At 40.9% G+C, this 18,370-nt stretch overlaps 1 protein-coding gene, 8 non-coding genes and 1 pseudogene across 11 annotated transcripts; 9 read left to right on the forward strand and 1 right to left on the reverse strand.

Annotated features, from left to right (window-relative positions):
* Positions 1–64: 64 nt before the first annotated feature.
* glt8d2 (glycosyltransferase 8 domain containing 2) lies at positions 65–13,446 on the reverse strand. 3 transcript variants are annotated; one of them, XM_071332593.1, is made up of 11 exons: positions 13,387–13,446; positions 13,053–13,238; positions 5,801–5,843; positions 4,731–4,829; positions 4,029–4,230; positions 3,725–3,842; positions 3,552–3,636; positions 3,341–3,453; positions 1,009–1,175; positions 691–803; positions 65–526 (listed from the first exon to the last, which is right to left on the reverse strand). In XM_071332593.1, exons 3-11 carry the CDS (start codon positions 5,817–5,819, stop codon positions 348–350), a joined length of 1,095 nt encoding a protein of 364 aa, XP_071188694.1. In that variant the 5' UTR covers positions 5,820–5,843; positions 13,053–13,238; positions 13,387–13,446; the 3' UTR covers positions 65–347. The 3 variants fall into 3 exon arrangements, with proteins under 3 accessions (XP_071188694.1, XP_071188693.1, XP_071188695.1); XM_071332592.1 differs by lacking the exons at positions 13,053–13,238; positions 13,387–13,446 and adding an exon at positions 8,087–8,219; XM_071332594.1 differs by lacking the exons at positions 4,731–4,829; positions 13,053–13,238; positions 13,387–13,446 and adding an exon at positions 8,087–8,221.
* LOC139534008 (ankyrin repeat domain-containing protein 16-like) lies at positions 8,864–16,683 on the forward strand (annotated as a pseudogene).
* trnay-gua (transfer RNA tyrosine (anticodon GUA)) lies at positions 9,407–9,494 on the forward strand. The gene is given in 2 exon segments: positions 9,407–9,443; positions 9,459–9,494. It is a non-coding gene; the product is annotated as a tRNA-Tyr (tRNA).
* On the forward strand, positions 9,991–10,078 carry trnay-gua (transfer RNA tyrosine (anticodon GUA)). The gene is given in 2 exon segments: positions 9,991–10,027; positions 10,043–10,078. It is a non-coding gene; the product is annotated as a tRNA-Tyr (tRNA).
* trnay-gua (transfer RNA tyrosine (anticodon GUA)) lies at positions 10,337–10,424 on the forward strand. Its single transcript is given in 2 exon segments — positions 10,337–10,373; positions 10,389–10,424. It is a non-coding gene; the product is annotated as a tRNA-Tyr (tRNA).
* On the forward strand, positions 10,921–11,008 carry trnay-gua (transfer RNA tyrosine (anticodon GUA)). Its single transcript is given in 2 exon segments — positions 10,921–10,957; positions 10,973–11,008. It is a non-coding gene; the product is annotated as a tRNA-Tyr (tRNA).
* Positions 11,267–11,354, forward strand: trnay-gua (transfer RNA tyrosine (anticodon GUA)). Its single transcript is given in 2 exon segments — positions 11,267–11,303; positions 11,319–11,354. It is a non-coding gene; the product is annotated as a tRNA-Tyr (tRNA).
* trnay-gua (transfer RNA tyrosine (anticodon GUA)) lies at positions 11,851–11,938 on the forward strand. The gene is given in 2 exon segments: positions 11,851–11,887; positions 11,903–11,938. It is a non-coding gene; the product is annotated as a tRNA-Tyr (tRNA).
* trnay-gua (transfer RNA tyrosine (anticodon GUA)) lies at positions 12,197–12,284 on the forward strand. Its single transcript is given in 2 exon segments — positions 12,197–12,233; positions 12,249–12,284. It is a non-coding gene; the product is annotated as a tRNA-Tyr (tRNA).
* Positions 12,781–12,868, forward strand: trnay-gua (transfer RNA tyrosine (anticodon GUA)). Its single transcript is given in 2 exon segments — positions 12,781–12,817; positions 12,833–12,868. It is a non-coding gene; the product is annotated as a tRNA-Tyr (tRNA).
* Positions 16,684–18,370: the final 1,687 nt, after the last annotated feature.

Consider the following 18,370-nt stretch of genomic DNA (forward strand, 5'->3'; position numbering starts at 1 on the left):
CTTTTTACCTGTCATTTCTGTTATTTATTAGCCAGTAGTCAGCCAATTCAGACTTTCCACAGTCAAATCTCCAGCTTTTTATTCAGGAAAAAGCTTTAAAGAGAGCACATTGTTAAGTTTCAAAACAATCAATACAATTATGCTCACTCATCTCACAACAACCACATACATTTTTGATACAGCTTGTTTCTGTACATTCTGTACACGTTTTGATAGGCACCTTCAAAGAAATACCATCTCAAAAGATGTTAACAGCAATAGGACTTCACAATATTTACTGTTCACAGCCTCCATTCACAGTCTGAAATGCCAGACATCCCCCTACACAAACATTTGTTAAACATCCCTCAGATTTTGCCCTCGGGCCGTACCAACGAGAATTTCCCGGTGGGATCTGGGATGAACCACTTCTCCCACAGGTCCAGGTGGACACAGGGGTAGTCCCAGGGCTTGAAGCGGCCGTTCCAGTGCAGCAGGTGTGCACCCTGTAGGAAGGTCTCAGAGTAGCGGGCGTCTGGGCTCCAGCCTATAGGAAAAGAGAACAGAATACACAGTAAATCAGCCTCTAGGAGTGGCTCTATCCTACATTATGACACCTAGGCCTGTGTACCAGAGCCATAAATCTCGATACATGGTTATGCTGTGCTATGTAGGAGGTGTGGTGATGTCATCAAGGTGAGGCGATCTCACCCAGGTGTCGGACGTGCCACAGAGGATCGATGATTGTGTATTTGTCATGGAACACGATCAGCATAGGAGGAGTCGCCACACCCCCTGCCATGGCACTGCTGTATATGTTTTTCCTAGTGGATGAGAGCATCACAAAGTAGAACATTTTTATTTAATTTCTCTAATCATGATATTCAAATGAAATAGAAGTAATAGTACGTTTTCATGGGAATATCTATTATTATAATAGACAGCAGGGTTAATTTCTTATGGGTTCAGGTCAGTTTAGGGGTTATGTGGAAAGATCTGATCACAGGTCAAACATACTTCTCTACTTACTTTAAGTTCTCCTGCATCCAGTTCTCCAGCTGTTTGGTGATCTTCTGTTTCTTCCACTCTCCAATGTCGGCCACAAACACCCCAGGGTTGAAGGAGCAGTCGCTGGGGTTGATCCCCAGGTCTCTCACTTCCTGTTTCCTGTAGTCCAGGAAGCCCATGTACGTTGTCTGGGAGACAGGGTCAATAGGGAAGGAATTTGATTTGGATTCAGAATCGGAAACAAACGGATAGTTTAGAGCGATCTATGAGACCGCTTGTCAAGTTATTTAAGAAGAGAATTAGAGTATCGTCTTGGCTAGGTATAGGATAAACTTAAGACAATGTAACGGCTGTCCTCTCTCTCTTCATAAGAAGAGGTGGAGTAGTGAGGGAACCAAGGCGCAGCGGGTTGTGAACACATAATATTTATTAAAGACAAGACGAAAACGAACTATACTTGATAATGATACAAAATAACAAAACGAAAGTAGACAGACCTGAACGACGAACATACATAAACACGAGAACGCACGAACAGGGAAAAATAGCCTACATGAAATGAACAAACCGTAACAGTCCCGTATGGTGTGACAAACACTGACACAGGAGACAACCACCCACAAACAAACACTGTGAACAGCCTACCTAAATATGACTCTCAATTAGAGGAACGCCAAACACCTGCCTCCAATTGAGAGCCATACCAGGCAACCCTAAACCAACATAGAAACAGATAACATAGAATGCCCACCCAAACTCACGTCCTGACCAACTAACACACAAAACTAAACAGAAAACAGGTCAGGAACGTGACATAACCCCCCCCTCAAGATGCGTACTCCGAACGCATCACCAAAAAGTCCAGGGGAGGGTCTGGGTGGGCATCTGACCACGGTGGTGGCTTAGGCTCCGGGCGTGGTTCCCACCCCACCATATTCAATCCCCGCTTCCGTAGCCTCCCCACAATGACCACCCTCCAAATAACCCCACCTAAATTTAGGGGCAACACCAGAATCAAGGACAGCTCTGGGACAAGGTAGCTCAGGACATAGGGATAGCTCAGGACAGAGGGATAGCTTAGGAGAGAGAGGTAGCTCAGGATAAAGAGGTAGCTCAGGATAGAGGGGCAACTCCGGACTGAAGGGCAGCTCCGGACAGAGAGACAGCTCTGGACTGAGGGGCAGTTCTGAATTACTAGCCATGAGCAGCCAGATCCGTCAGCTAGCCATGAGCAGCCAGATCCGTCAGCTAGCCATGAGCAGCCAGATCCGTCAGCTAGCCATGAGCAGCCAGATCCGTCAGCTAGCCATGAGCAGCCAGATCCGTCAGCCAGCCATGGGCCATCCCTCAGTCCGGAGCTGCAGTCCTTCAGTCCGGAGCTGCAGTCCCTCAGTCCGGAGCTGCCATTCTTCAGTCCGGAGCTGCCCCTTACCCTGGTGCTGCCCCTTACCCTGGTGCTGCCCCTTACCCTGGTGCTGCCCCTTACCCTGGTGCTGCCCCTGACCCTGGTACTGTCCCTGACCCTAGTACTGCCCCTGACCCTGGTACTGCCTCTTACCCTGGTACTGCCCCTTAGTCCGGAACTGCCCCTGAATGCAATGGGGTTAAGGTGGAGGGGGGTCGTTTGGAGGAAGCCTAGGAGGTGTTTAGGTACTGTGGTGACGTGGGGACCGCGACCAGAGCCGGAGCCGCCACCGTGGATGGAAGCCCACCCAGACCCTCCCCTAGACTGTGTATGGTGCGCCCGGAGTTCGCGCCTCAAGGGGGGGGTTATGTCACGCCCTGGCCTTATTATTCTTTGTTTTCTTGATTATTTTAGTTAGGTCAGGGTGTGACATGGGGAATGTTTATGTTTTGTTGGTTTTGGGTGTTTATTTGGTAAAGGGGTTATGGGGTGTAGTAGATGGTTTTGTGTTGAGTGTATATGTCTAGCGTTGTCTATGTTGGTTAGTTATCTAGGAGAGTCTATGGTTGCCTGAATGAGTTCCCAATTAGAGACAGCTGATTTCGGTTGTCTCTGATTGGGAGCCTTATTTAGGGTAGCCATAGGCTCTCATTGATTGTGGGTAATTGTCTATGTAAGAACGTTAGTAGCCTGTATGTTTGTGCACAACGTTTGTAGCTTCACGGTCGTTTTGTTGTTTTGTTAAAGTGTTTTTGTGTCGTGTTCATCTTCGTGTTAAAATAAAAGAAGATGGCATATTTTCCAACTGCTGCATTTTGGTCCGTTAATCCGCCACACGATCGTGACAGACAAATATATTGTCCTTTACCGGGATTGATTGTAACAGAGGTGCCTCTGCTCTTATTTTGGCAAACAATACCCTCTCGTGGCAAAAAAAATTACACTGACCTGCATGCCCACGCTGCGCACCATCTCGTGGGTGGAGGGCAGGTCACAGTCTGTGGCGAAGGCAGCAGCATGGCCTTTCTCTAACTTGGTATGGTACAGGTCCTTGATGTCACCTGTCATTAGTGAATGTAAATACTGAAAATACAGGCACCCGTTTTATCTCAACTACAGCTCAAAACTGGACTGAATGGCAAAAGACACATTTCTGTACCTTGCACAATGACATCGTCGTCTAAGTAGATCACCCTCTTGTGGCTGATATCAAGGAGCGGCAAGTAAAAGCGTACAAAGTTCAGCTGCAGAACAATCAGAACAGGGACTTTAGGGACAGTGACTGTGGTTAGGTTATAATTAGTTCCTATGTGTGTGCTTGTGTGTACTCACTGGATGCAGCAGGTCTGGTCGGGAGGAGTCTGGTTTCACCTTCCCTTTCAGAACCATGGGGTTAAACTCTAGAATCTTATACTTGATTCCCTTCAACTTGGTCTTCTCTATGTACTGTCTATGAAGACAAAGGAATATAATGACCGTTCAACTCACTCAAAGTAATTTCTCAGTTATCCTTTTCTAGGCCTTTATTGAAACAATTCGGATAATTAATTAAAACATCCTGGGTTGGAACTAGGAACTGAAATTGCTACATATCAAGCAGTGACACAGTGGAAGGGGAGGGATTAGTGTGAAACACCTTGTCAGCTTGATGGCATCACGAAGAGTGACAATATAGAAGAACACACTGGCATCTGTGTTGCTATAGATGCTGTTGATGGTTGCCATGGCACCGCCCATTCGTTCCTCCGCAGCACAGATGACTACTGGGATGTCATCCTCTCCCTCCGCTGCCTTCTCTACAAGAACTTTGGGCGCACGCTCTGGGTCCTTCCTGGTTTCTGTGAGGGAAGTTCAACCAGTTTGGGCTTGGTCAAGTTTGACCTAGATAGTTTGTGTATGAATTGATATGTAGGCTGTGTGCCTTTAAAAAAAGATGTATGTAGTTCTGTCCTTGAGCTGTTCTTGTCTAATGATGTTCTGTATTGTGTTTCATGTTTTGTGTGGACCCAAGGAAGACTAGCTGCTGCTTTTGTTTACAGCTAATGGGGATCCTAATAAAATACCAAATACCAAAATTAGTCACATCTATTTTTAAAATCTATTACAACTATTTCATTTTCAAAGTAATTTGCCCCTATACCGTAAGCGGCAAAGGAAATGCTTATTTTTAAATCAACAGGCATTCATAGCCTCGTGCCAACTGCTCTTCTTGGCAGGTTCTAGTCTTGCCACGTCCTAGTTTCCTTCTCTTGCCGTGGCATGCACCTGGCTCTCAGGTCAGCGTGTCTTTAGAGTGAGACTTTTTCTCACCTGTTAGAAAGAAGCTGGGGGGAATTACCTGTGTGTTTGAGTTTGGGCAGAGACGGGCCACTGAACAGCTTACTGTGCAGGAGTAGACACACTATGAGAACCAGCATCATGAGCAGGATATGGTTTACTGTGACACAGCAGAGAGAGAAAGGGACCATTCAATAAAGTCAGATGCAAGGGAACTGAAGCAGAAGTCCTTCCAAACTGGGTCAGTTCAACTTAAGCACAGTTTCCACTATAATGCTGTCACCTCGTATCCAATCATGGCAGATCACATAGTACTGAGATACTCAAACATGGCTCTCATCTGTACCCTACCCTTTTCACGACTCATCCTCCAGGTGCCACGACTAATTCTAACTAATAAAATAGTTACACCCGTCCTTCTCTTCCTATCCACACACCTCAGCTGTGTGTCAGCTGTAGTCAACCTGAGTGGCATCAATCGTGTGCTGACACATTCACCCCTGGATGACCTAAACTGTCTGCCTCAACAATAACTAAATAGTCATTGAAATATTGCTTCACTTCTGGAAAATGTAAAGAACCAGGCTGCCAGCTGTACTCTGTGCCAAAAAAATCAACTGTTTGTGTTGTTTGAGTAAAGGCATCTGTTAACTTTCTAAGTAAAGTATAGACTGTAGAACAAGGCACAACTGTTGTGGACACTAATTCAAAATCCTTTAATGGTTGCATCATGTATTGAATGTGAACAACAGAGGACTGAGATGATGAAATGGGACTCTTTTACGGGCTCACTTTCCTGGTTACCTCATCAGTGTTGAGGAACATTTTGGGATTGGCAACACACACACACACACACACACACACACACACAGAGAGTCTCAAACATAATTTATGGAGGTGTTGGAAGCGTTCCAACTCAGCTGAGGCAAAGTATACTCCAGAGGAATCTGGGGGGTTGTGCTTTACCATGGCTACACTGATCCCTGCTACAGCCACCACGATTACAAGTGTGGAGCAAAACCCATTATTTACATGCAACAATGTTTTATTACTCATTTAATATATATAAAAAAGTAATGATGTAAAAACTTGTATAGGCAAGGGCTATTACAACATCCTGTGGTCACTCACTTTTCCTCAAAAGAGCCATTGTTCATGTCTCTTCCAGCCACATCTGAAAAGACAGCGAGAAGCAGAAAGCAGTGAGATTCAAAGGCAGACAGACACGAAGACAAATAGACTAAGAGTAAGCGAGGGAGGGACTGCCGTATTCCTTGGCATTGGTGCACAGTTGAAGATCCAGAAGGGTGTCTTCACAGACATAAATCCTTCCCAGAGGTGCTCCCGAACAAGATCTGGCAGTCCTCTCAGATAGACACAGTCCTCACCACAGATGTTAAATACAGGAAAACCCCTCTGACAAACATACCTCCAAATCAAGATGAATAGTTTAATATTGGGCTTCACATGAGCCTGAGTTGTTTACCATTACCCCTCAGGGTACCTCACCTATCCACAGGAGGTACTTAGGAAGAGTCATAAGAACATAGGCCTCATGATTGGTTGCAGATGAGGGGGCAAAAGACGGAGTACTTCGGGCAGAGTGAAATGTGATTGGGGGTACAGTTAAGAAAAGGAAATGTTGAGATCAACTGGTTTATAATATAAAATGTCCTATTTCACACATGTAAACGTGTGTATTATACACATGTGTGAATTGGAGATGTGTTTTTTTGGCATATCCCAACTCCCCCTGAGCCACCCTTGAAGAGTGGGGTCACAGCCAGGGTCACCATTGTCCAGCACCCCTGGAGCAATTAGGGTTAACTGCCTTGCTCAACGGCACATGGACCAATTTTTCACCTTGTCAGCTCAGGGATTTGAACTAGCAACCTTTCATTTACACCTGGAGGATGAGCTCTGGCTCAATGCTCTAATTGCTAGGCTACCTGCACCCTAGTCTGTTTCCACTGAAACATTTGCTGATGGAAATAAAGATCCTGCAACGTTATCATGTTCATGTCATGATGATCACATACGCTACACGGTATGATAGTCCACACACCGCAACTGCAGAACAGTACAGACATGATAATTGTATGTCATGACTTTTGTAACTGGTCACTCTCTATATTACTTTATCAGTATGGTAAATGTATACCATACTGTAGCCCAAGGTGTTAGCTAATACAGTTATATCTAATGTAGTATACAGTACATACTGTACTGTTTCTCTCTGTGACATACAAGGCTCAGCACGCATGTGGATCTGGTTTTGAAAAGAATCTCGGTGCTTCCTTCCTAGTGGCATTTTTCAGTAAGCTTTTGTCTGTCTCTCCCTAGAGGCTATCTTTCTATCCCTCTATTTCTTTTGCTTAAATTCTAACTCTCTCGACACTGATGTCTCTCCATCTCTCTCACCCTCTGTCTCTTTTGAGATGTAATGTGTAAGTAAACAGTAGAGAGTTGAGATGTAAACTACTCTATAAACAATCAATAAAAGTGACATCACAAGCTGTGTTCTGTTTGGCGCTGGATAATCAAACAAAAACTAGCTCAGCTATTTTCGTACTGTACTCTTCTGCCCATTTTCAGAGAAAATACTGCCACTCCATTGACGTCAATACTAGTATCTGTATTAGTTCAGACTTTTCACATATGGTGCAGACAGATTTTCTGGGCAAGTTCTCCTCCGTAGAAAGCATCACTATCCAAGACTGAGCCAGTATAAATGACTTGGTAATGTTTTTTAGTGTTTGTAAAATACCCATTAGGCGAAGTGTTTTGCGCCCTTGTCCAATTTCCGCTCTTATACAACAACAACATAAAAAGGGTGACAGAGTTTGGATTGTGTTCATTTTTTTTAGGGGTTCCAGACTCTTTTCAGTGTCATATACACACATTTTAATGCTCTTTGAGACAACTTTCTCTAAATTAATCCAAACTAATCTAAAAAATAATTCAATGTACAGAGATGGATAGTCAGATATGGCTTAATCAGGAGTTTACAAGATGACTTTGTTTTTAGTAGCCTACTGTATGTGAGATTTAAAACATATAGAAGAACTAAGGAATCCTCATTAGAGTAATATTTTACTGTATGTTCTGGTAAATGAAATGAAAGTTCTTCACAAAAGTGAACCATCATTCAAGGTGTCAAAGAAGTCAGTGCCAACTGTTATTTTACACTCACACAAATTAAATACATAAAAATATCAGATGAACCTATAGCAATCTACTCAATGCATCACACATAGATTATAATAATGATTTTAAAAAAATGTATGAATATTACGTTCTTAAAAAGGTGTGTGTCTCCTATTCTAGCTTTAGAGCAATGCAAGCTATGCACAACAATGCACACTATCAAAGCAAAACTCTTCATTCAACAATGTGTCATAAAATAAATGAACTTACCGGGAAAAAGTGCCACAATTATTCTCACCGGTTAAGTATCCACCGGTCTCTGCGCATGGTCTTGAATAAATGCTACAAAGAGAAGCTCCTTCACCCACTCAATTTTACAACCCCCCAAAAAATATTCAGGAAGTTCTTTCCAGATGTGCCTCATCTTGTTCACCACAGGGGCCACATGCCTTCTTGTAGATAATTACCGAGATTGCATTACACTCCACAATAACAACTGTGCTTCCTAAATTATTTCTCATAGGATGCATGTTTTTAAAAATATTTTACCTTTACATGTATTAGCTTATTGTAAAAAGAAAAGTAGATCTATAAGCCTACAACTGAATAACTTTACTATATAGGCCAATATAATTTGTGGCAACTACCATTGCAAGAAGAAGTTATTATTTACAAAGTCTAAATCAATAAAATGTAATAAACCCAACCTATGCATTATCATTCAATATAAGTTATTTTGAGAGTAATGACTATCAAAAACTACAAGCCCCAGTGCACAATTCTGCTACAGCCTAGTGGACGATCAGAGTATTACCGAATTTCTTGCTGAACATGCTACAAGCTGTTTTAGCCCATAGCCTATGGTAGAACAGTGTTGTGCATTTATTTTACGTATTATTGTCAGGTATTAAGTTCACATTTTCTATCTTTTACGTTTTTAAGGTAAAAAGTAGAGTAGAACTCAATTGAAATGTGTAGGCTTTTGGTTGACCAACAATTTAACCTACTTGTCATCATGCAATCCCTAGCTTCTGATCAGATACAACATCAAGCTATTTTAGCAGTTTAAACGGTGTCAAATAGTGAACTTTATTACATGTATATGTTCAATGGATGATGAGAAGACATTGACATATTTAATCAAGCTTACCCAGAATGGCGAATTGTGCACGCTTAAAAAAGAACTTGGTGGCACAATTTGTCAACAAAAAACATTTCGGGAAATCGGGTGATACATTGTTGCATTATGCCGCTGGTCATGGCCAATTGGACATTGTGCAATTTTTAGTAAAAAAGATTGGGATGGACATAGAGCTGTACAATACCGACTACAAAAGAGCTCTGCATGAAGCTGCGTCCATGGGACAGCAGGAGTGTTTGAGTTATCTGCTCACTGAAGGAGCCAAAGTAGACTGCTTAAAAAGGCTGATTGGTGAGACATACATTAACACGCATGCCATGTGCAAACATTAAGACAACATTATTCCTTATATATTTTTTAAATCAAATAGCAAAGAAGTTTTAGATTTTCGAGTCTCTATTAGGATAACATGTATTGAAAAACACATTTTTTTGGAAGTGATTTAACCACCTTCGATAGCTCAGTTGGTAGAGCGGAGGACTGTAGAGGCTAAATGCTGAAATCCTTAGGTCGCTGGTTCAAATCCGGCTCGAAGGAATTTTTTTTCGTCGGCCCATGTTATGTGCATAAACGTTTAATCGCAAACTCTCCTTAACAATGCAGTACAGTATCAATTAAGAATCAAATACCATGTCCAAAAATAAGAAAAAGTAGAAGACAAAAGTTATAAAACTCGTTGTGAGATGTACACAATAGAATAAACAAAGTGAGAAGTAACTTGGTATAGCAGCTTAAGTATATAGTAATAATAAATAGTAACAGCAGTAGTGACCTTGTGTGTGTGTGTGTTTGTCATAAATAACAAATAAGTTGTTCTAAGATTCAATTAAAGTTCTGGTTTCAATTTATCATATTTATTAATTGAATGACCAGAGTCATATTCATTAGAGAGCAAATGGAAGCAACCGGCCGAAACGGGGAAGGACCACTAGAATTTGTCAAATAAGAGGCTTATTTTTTTTCAGTTGCTAAACGTTTTGCTACCTTGTTTACTAACGAATACGATCCTGCTTTTTCATACAGCTAACGTATCCCTTCGATAGCTCAGTTGGTAGAGCGGAGGACTGTAGAGGCAAACTGCTGAAATCCTTAGGTCGCTGGTTCAAATCCGGCTCGAAGGAAATATTTTAATAGTTCCATGTAAAATCACCGTGCTTGCATTGTATACCATTATCAACACACTACTATGAACATAATTAATCATTAAATACTACACAAAATTGGCGTGGGAGGGCGAGTCCAAAAAATATATATATTGCACAATAAAAACAATTATGTGCAACTCTGATCCACCATTGTGACCCACCTCTACTTTCAGGACCCCTCTGATGATGGCCTGCACCCGGAGGAACCACATTTTTTTGGAAGTGATTTAACCACCTTCGATAGCTCAGTTGGTAGAGCGGAGGACTGTAGAGGCTAAATGCTGAAATCCTTAGGTCGCTGGTTCAAATCCGTCTCGAAGGAATTTTTTTTCGTCGGCCCATGTTATGTGCATAAACGCTTAATCGCAAACTCTCCTTAACAATGCAGTACAGTATCAATTAAGAATCAAATACCATGTCCAAAAATAAGAAAAAGTAGAAGACAAAAGTTATAAAACTCGTTGTGAGATGTACACAATAGAATAAACAAAGTGAGAAGTAACTTGGTATAGCAGCTTAAGTATATAGTAATAATAAATAGTAACAGCAGTAGTGACCTTGTGTGTGTGTGTGTTTGTCATAAATAACAAATAAGTTGTTCTAAGATTCAATTAAAGTTCTGGTTTCAATTTATCATATTTATTAATTGAATGACCAGAGTCATATTCATTAGAGAGCAAATGGAAGCAACCGGCCGAAACGGGGAAGGACCACTAGAATTTGTCAAATAAGAGGCTTATTTTTTTTCAGTTGCTAAACGTTTTGCTACCTTGTTTACTAACGAATACGATCCTGCTTTTTCATACAGCTAACGTATCCCTTCGATAGCTCAGTTGGTAGAGCGGAGGACTGTAGAGGCAAACTGCTGAAATCCTTAGGTCGCTGGTTCAAATCCGGCTCGAAGGAAATATTTTAATAGTTCCATGTAAAATCACCGTGCTTGCATTGTATACCATTATCAACACACTACTATGAACATAATTAATCATTAAATACTACACAAAATTGGCGTGGGAGGGCGAGTCCAAAAAATATATATATTGCACAATAAAAACAATTATGTGCAACTCTGATCCACCATTGTGACCCACCTCTACTTTCAGGACCCCTCTGATGATGGCCTGCACCCGGAGGAACCACATTTTTTTGGAAGTGATTTAACCACCTTCGATAGCTCAGTTGGTAGAGCGGAGGACTGTAGAGGCTAAATGCTGAAATCCTTAGGTCGCTGGTTCAAATCCGTCTCGAAGGAATTTTTTTTCGTCGGCCCATGTTATGTGCATAAACGCTTAATCGCAAACTCTCCTTAACAATGCAGTACAGTATCAATTAAGAATCAAATACCATGTCCAAAAATAAGAAAAAGTAGAAGACAAAAGTTATAAAACTCGTTGTGAGATGTACACAATAGAATAAACAAAGTGAGAAGTAACTTGGTATAGCAGCTTAAGTATATAGTAATAATAAATAGTAACAGCAGTAGTGACCTTGTGTGTGTGTGTGTTTGTCATAAATAACAAATAAGTTGTTCTAAGATTCAATTAAAGTTCTGGTTTCAATTTATCATATTTATTAATTGAATGACCAGAGTCATATTCATTAGAGAGCAAATGGAAGCAACCGGCCGAAACGGGGAAGGACCACTAGAATTTGTCAAATAAGAGGCTTATTTTTTTTCAGTTGCTAAACGTTTTGCTACCTTGTTTACTAACGAATACGATCCTGCTTTTTCATACAGCTAACGTATCCCTTCGATAGCTCAGTTGGTAGAGCGGAGGACTGTAGAGGCAAACTGCTGAAATCCTTAGGTCGCTGGTTCAAATCCGGCTCGAAGGAAATATTTTAATAGTTCCATGTAAAATCACCGTGCTTGCATTGTATACCATTATCAACACACTACTATGAACATAATTAATCATTAAATACTACACAAAATTGGCGTGGGAGGGCGAGTCCAAAAAATATATATATTGCACAATAAAAACAATTATGTGCAACTCTGATCCACCATTGTGACCCACCTCTACTTTCAGGACCCCTCTGATGATGGCCTGCACCCGGAGGAACCACATTTTTTTGGAAGTGATTTAACCACCTTCGATAGCTCAGTTGGTAGAGCGGAGGACTGTAGAGGCTAAATGCTGAAATCCTTAGGTCGCTGGTTCAAATCCGTCTCGAAGGAATTTTTTTTCGTCGGCCCATGTTATGTGCATAAACGCTTAATCGCAAACTCTCCTTAACAATGCAGTACAGTATCAATTAAGAATCAAATACCATGTCCAAAAATAAGAAAAAGTAGAAGACAAAAGTTATAAAACTCGTTGTGAGATGTACACAATAGAATAAACAAAGTGAGAAGTAACTTGGTATAGCAGCTTAAGTATATAGTAATAATAAATAGTAACAGCAGTAGTGACCTTGTGTGTGTGTGTGTTTGTCATAAATAACAAATAAGTTGTTCTAAGATTCAATTAAAGTTCTGGTTTCAATTTATCATATTTATTAATTGAATGACCAGAGTCATATTCATTAGAGAGCAAATGGAAGCAACCGGCCGAAACGGGGAAGGACCACTAGAATTTGTCAAATAAGAGGCTTATTTTTTTTCAGTTGCTAAACGTTTTGCTACCTTGTTTACTAACGAATACGATCCTGCTTTTTCTTATTATCAACGTATCCCTTCGATAGCTCAGTTGGTAGAGCGGAGGACTGTAGAGGCAAACTGCTGAAATCCTTAGGTCGCTGGTTCAAATCCGGCTCGAAGGAAATATTTTAATAGTTCCATGTAAAATCACCGTGCCTGCATTGTATACCATTATCAACACACTACTATGAACATAATTAATCATTAAATACTACACAAAATTGGCGTGGGAGGGCGAGTCCAAAAATATATATATTGCACAATAAAAACAATTATGTGCAACTCTGATCCACCATTGTGACCCACCTCTACTTTCAGGACCCCTCTGATGATGGCCTGCACCCGGAGGAACCTGGGTATGATCCAGGAACTACTGTCCCACGAGGCCGACCCCATGCTGTAGAACAAGGACGGCTGGAACTCCTTCCACATCGCCTGCAGGAAGGGAGACCCTGCGGTCATACAGCACCTCCTACTGGCCAACCTGGAAGTCTGGAGGACAGAGAGCAAGACGCTGAGGACTCCTCTGCACACTGCAGGTAATCTCAGTGCTAACAAACAGACATGTCACAGGTCTGAACATATTCCCAGGTATTTTGAACAATATGCATAAAATATCATTTTTTTTCTGGTTAATTACCCCTTCTCTGTCTATTCTCTGTTCCTACAGCAATGCACGGCTGTGAAGAAGTGGTCAGCATCTTGGTACAGAGGTGTGTTTGTCTATGTCTGTGTGTGTGTGAGAGGAGGTATGAATTACGATATGTCTCAGACGATTTGCATACTTGTGAGGAGGCATGTTAGAGTGTCAGTGTTGAGGCTCTGTGTGTTAATGTGATCATGTGTAAGTGTGTGTGGGTGTAGTGCTAACTGACTCTCACTTCTCTGTTTGCAGGTGTGGTTATGTTCCGGATGGCAGGGACAGCTGTGGGGTCACCCCCTTTATGGACGCAGTGAGGAACGGACACATATCTGTGGCCAAACTACTGCTGGAGAAGCATCAGGTATACTGGAGACTCTGGGGGAAAATAACATTTCCATCTATCAAAACATATCTGAGATAACTGAAATTTACACCAAAAAACAACAACTTGTCTGTACCTCACTTAATTCAACCATAGTCTCCCTGGAAAAATTAATCCACCTTAATCACTCCAGTATCTGTATCGCACTTAAATTCCACCATAGTCCCCTTGGGAAAATTAATCCACCTCAACCACTCCAGTACCCCTGGACATTGAATAAGATACTGACCTGTATATACTTGCATTCTCGTGTGTCACATAGGCCTCTCCGACTGCAGCAGAAATCCTGGCGGCCCAGTCGTGCACCATGTTGCTGTCACAGCCCAGGAGGAGGCGCTAGAGTTCCTTGTGAGGGACCTCGGAGTGGATGTGAACCAGACAGCCACTGACATGCAGCTCACTTCCCTGCACTACGCTGCCAAAGTTAGCTCAATTCTGTAAACATCTATTATCAGGCCTATCCTGTACATAAAGGCAAATTGTGTGCATAATATTATATCATGCTTGATATTTTATATTTTCAGGAGGGTCACACAGGCACAATCAAAGCTCTCCTCACATTAGGAGCAGATCTTCACGTCAGGGACAAAAAGGGAAGAACAGGTACTGTAGAGAATTGGTTCCCAAACTGTGGGGCGAGGGGTCGGCACATGCCCCCCAAAAAGTATATTATTAAAAAATGTTTACATTTTTAAAGGAACTCAATCCGGCTTTAAACTGAAAGTTGTAATAGTAGAATGAACAAGATGTAATTTCGAAATTGGGTAGTGCATCATCAGTTCCTCTTGTCATGTTAGTCTTCGCATACCTTAGAGAGCTATTTATAACTTGTCAGAAATGTTCAGATCAACTAGCCCATGTCAGCTAACGTTTTTTTATTTAGGTTTTTTAGCCCATAGATATTTTTATCCACTGAAATATCACATGAATACACATTAGACATGGGAAAATGTATAGAATTGCAATAAAATTAGCTTTAAAACTGCTAAGTTTTCTTTGCACCCAATGACAACATGTGAAGAATTGCACGAAATAAGCTTTAAACCTGCAAAATTCTCTCTACCAACAAGAGGGGTGTAAACAGTTTGTATCATAAACAGTGCTTGTGTCCACAGAAATAGACATGGCACGTGCACACAGGGGAGGCGCGGGATGTTTCCCAATACTGGAAGAGTGAAAAAGTTAGGGAACCCCAGCTATATAATCATACATTATGATAATTGCACTTTGCTTGTAGCAATACACTTTAATCAAAACAACTGCTTGGAGGCCAAATCTGAATTTGTGCAACAAGAAAAACAGGAAATGTAAGTTGACATAATACAGAGAACAGGATGCGTTCTAATTACATAACTTCTGTCTAGCGTATGCAAGTAGTTCTGGCACTAGACCCAATTCTCAAACCACAAACCAATCAAAACACTCTGTAGTCACATGTACAGTTGATCTTGAATGCAGGTCATTGAATCCTGTCCTCGGGCACCCTGTGTTAGGGGTAATCACAGGCCCAGAAAGTTGGACCCGTTCCAAAATGGATCTGGGGATTTCCCACCCGATCCGATATGCATAAAGTAATTTTCAAAAAACCTGTTCAGATCAGAGAGTAGAAAGAGAGAGAGAAAGAAACCTCAGACTGGGCGCTGCCAGCTCCATCAATAAACGAGTGATATTGGCGAAATGATCCACAGTTAGGCCATACATGTCCTTAAAAACTGCCTAAAACAAATGACAAAAAAAAATTTGTTGTGTTTCGATGGGTAGCATATTCAAAACTTCATAGCCTATTTTTTTATTGGTTTTTACTGTCCTCAAACATAAACTGTCCACCTCACCGTTTAGCTGTTGGAGATTTGAGCGCTAAATGCGTCAGGGCATTGCATGCATACAGGCCTAGATGTCCTCTGTATGATATTATGAAAGTATATATAAAGGAAGAAAGCTTGGGCCTAGCCCTAGAGAGAAAGATAGAGGTATGCTGGCGCCATGTTCCCAACACCGACATGCATTTCTTTATACTTGTCAGATGGAACTTAATTTGGCCAAAAAAAACACTTATATTTAAAGAACTGGTTTAAACCTTTACAAACGTTTTGAACAGACTAGGCCTATATTGTAGCAACTACCCATCAAATGACAGCAATAGGCTAAAGCTATTTATTTTACAACAGGCCTAGTTTGAACCTATATTAAACTAAATACGGAGTACAAAGTTAAAAAAGACAATTAACTTAATTTAGCCAACAAAAATGTCTCAACATAATGAAACAAAACACATTTAGCATATTTAAAGAACTGGTTTACATTCTTTTACAGATCTACATAAATAATGATATACAATAATATTAATAATTCTAAAACAAATGATAATAAATACAAAATAAATAAATACAAGTTCAAAAATGGCATCAAACCTGAATAGTGAATTGCACTCAGTCCATTTAGCCAAGCCAACTTTCTTCTCATCTTTGTCCACTACAATATTAAAACTTGTCCCTGAGGACATTCCTGTTGTCGCCTTCTTTTCACTATACTATTTCTCCTCTAACTTTCATTTTACTTTAATGAAAAAGGCTTCCATCTTAGCAATCAACAGTAGCCTAGTCCAAGGCTCCTTTCACTCCTTTCGCGCATGTGAGGGGAGCAGCCGTAATCAGTTTCAGCTGGACCTAAGCTACAAGCTCGTTCAGTTTTCATCACCTCACACACATTAAATTAACAGAGGACAGATCCAGTCAGTAAATCAATTTAAATTGCACATACCCGAGACCCATAGCAATTATATCAGATCCGACCCAGATCTGAGACAAAAATGTGGGTTCTGACAGACCCAAAATTCCGAGATCCAACCCAGGACCCAAATTTTTGTCTCAGATCTTGGTCGGATCTCGGAATTTTGGGTCTGTTGGACCCGTGAAGACCTCTACCCCGTGTATTTGACATCAAATACTGTCTGAATGGAGGATCAATAAATGATAGACATTAATGGTATTCTGGATGGCAGAATAATAACTTCATATAATTTCTTTCTGTGTGGATTTTGTTGATGGGGATGAAACCAATACAGTGCCTTCAGAAAGTATTCACACTCTTTTACTTTTTCCACATTTTGTAGTGTTAAAACGTGGGATTAAAATTATTGATCATTGCTAGACAGCCATTTTCAAGTCTTGCCATAGATTTCCAAGCCGATTTCTGTCAAAACTGCAACAAGGCCACTCAGGAACATTAAATGTTGTCTTGGTAAGCAACTCCAGTGTATATTTGGCCTTGTGTTTTAGGTTATTGTCCTGCTGAAAGGTGAATTTGTCTCCTAGTGTCTGTTGGAAAGCAGACTAAACCAGGTTTTTTCCTGTGCTTAGCTCTATTCCGTTTCTTTTAACATGATGCAACCACCACCATGCTTGAAAATATGAAGAGTGGTAGTAAGTGATATGTTGTGTTGGATTTGCCCCAAACATAACACTTTGTTATTCAGGACAAAAAGTGAATTGCTTTTGTTGTGTAAATTCTTTACAGGGACACTCAAAATCAATCTTAAATTAATCATTCTTTATTATCAGCATGCTGGAGAGGTTCCAACCAACTCAATGCACCAAGTACACATGTCAATCAGGAGCTCTACCCGGGGCAGTCCCGTTAGTTCTCTTATATACATACAAGTTATATTTGCATGATTTAGCTTATTCATCATTCATAATTCATTCATCATAACGTTTGCTTCATTCATATGACCGACCAATACAGGGTCATGCATGTGACAGATCAGTACCTCACGAGGCTTCTTTTCTCAAAGCTGAGACCTTGAAACTGAGATATCCCTTTCTCAAAACAAGGTTCAGGGCGTGCTGCCAAATTGCAGATACTGATAGTGAGGATTCGTTCAATCAGTCACTTGCATGAACACAGAAATTGGTTATTAGAAAAGCACAAACATAAAATGTTCCATCACAAACTTTTACTTTAGTGCCTCCTGCCTACACCTCCAACACCACTTCTAGAGCATCTGGTCTCCCATCCAGGAACTGACCAGGACTAAGCCTGGTTAACTTCAGAGGCAAGCCAGCAGTGGGATGCAGGGTGGTATGCTGCTGGCTCTTTGTAGTGGCAGAGTGTATTGATACACCATCCACAGTTTAATTAATAACTTCACCATGCTCAAAGGGAAATTCAATGTCTATTTTATTAAATTTTTCTCCTACCAATAGGTGTCCTTTGCGAGATATTGGAAAACATCCCTGGTCTTTGTGGTTGAATCTGTGTTTGAAATTCACTGCTTGACTGAGGGACAGAGATGAAGTAGTCATTCAAAAATCTTGTTAAACAATATTATTGCACACAGAGTGAGTCCTTGCAACTTATTATGTGACTTGTTAAGCACATTTTTACTCCTGAAATAATTTAGACTTGCCATAACAAAGGGGTTGAATAGTTATTCACTCAAGACATTTATTTTTTATTTTTTATTAATTAGTAAAATGTTCGGTAGTGTGTAGGCCAGTGACAAAAAAAATCTAAATGTAATCCACTTTAAATTCAGGCTGTAACACAACAAAATGTGGAAAAAGTTAAGGGGTGTGAATATTTTCTGAAGGCACTGCA

Source organism: Salvelinus alpinus, chromosome 11 (genome assembly GCF_045679555.1).
Source record: "Salvelinus alpinus chromosome 11, SLU_Salpinus.1, whole genome shotgun sequence".
Classification (NCBI taxonomy): Eukaryota; Metazoa; Chordata; class Actinopteri; order Salmoniformes; family Salmonidae; genus Salvelinus; species Salvelinus alpinus.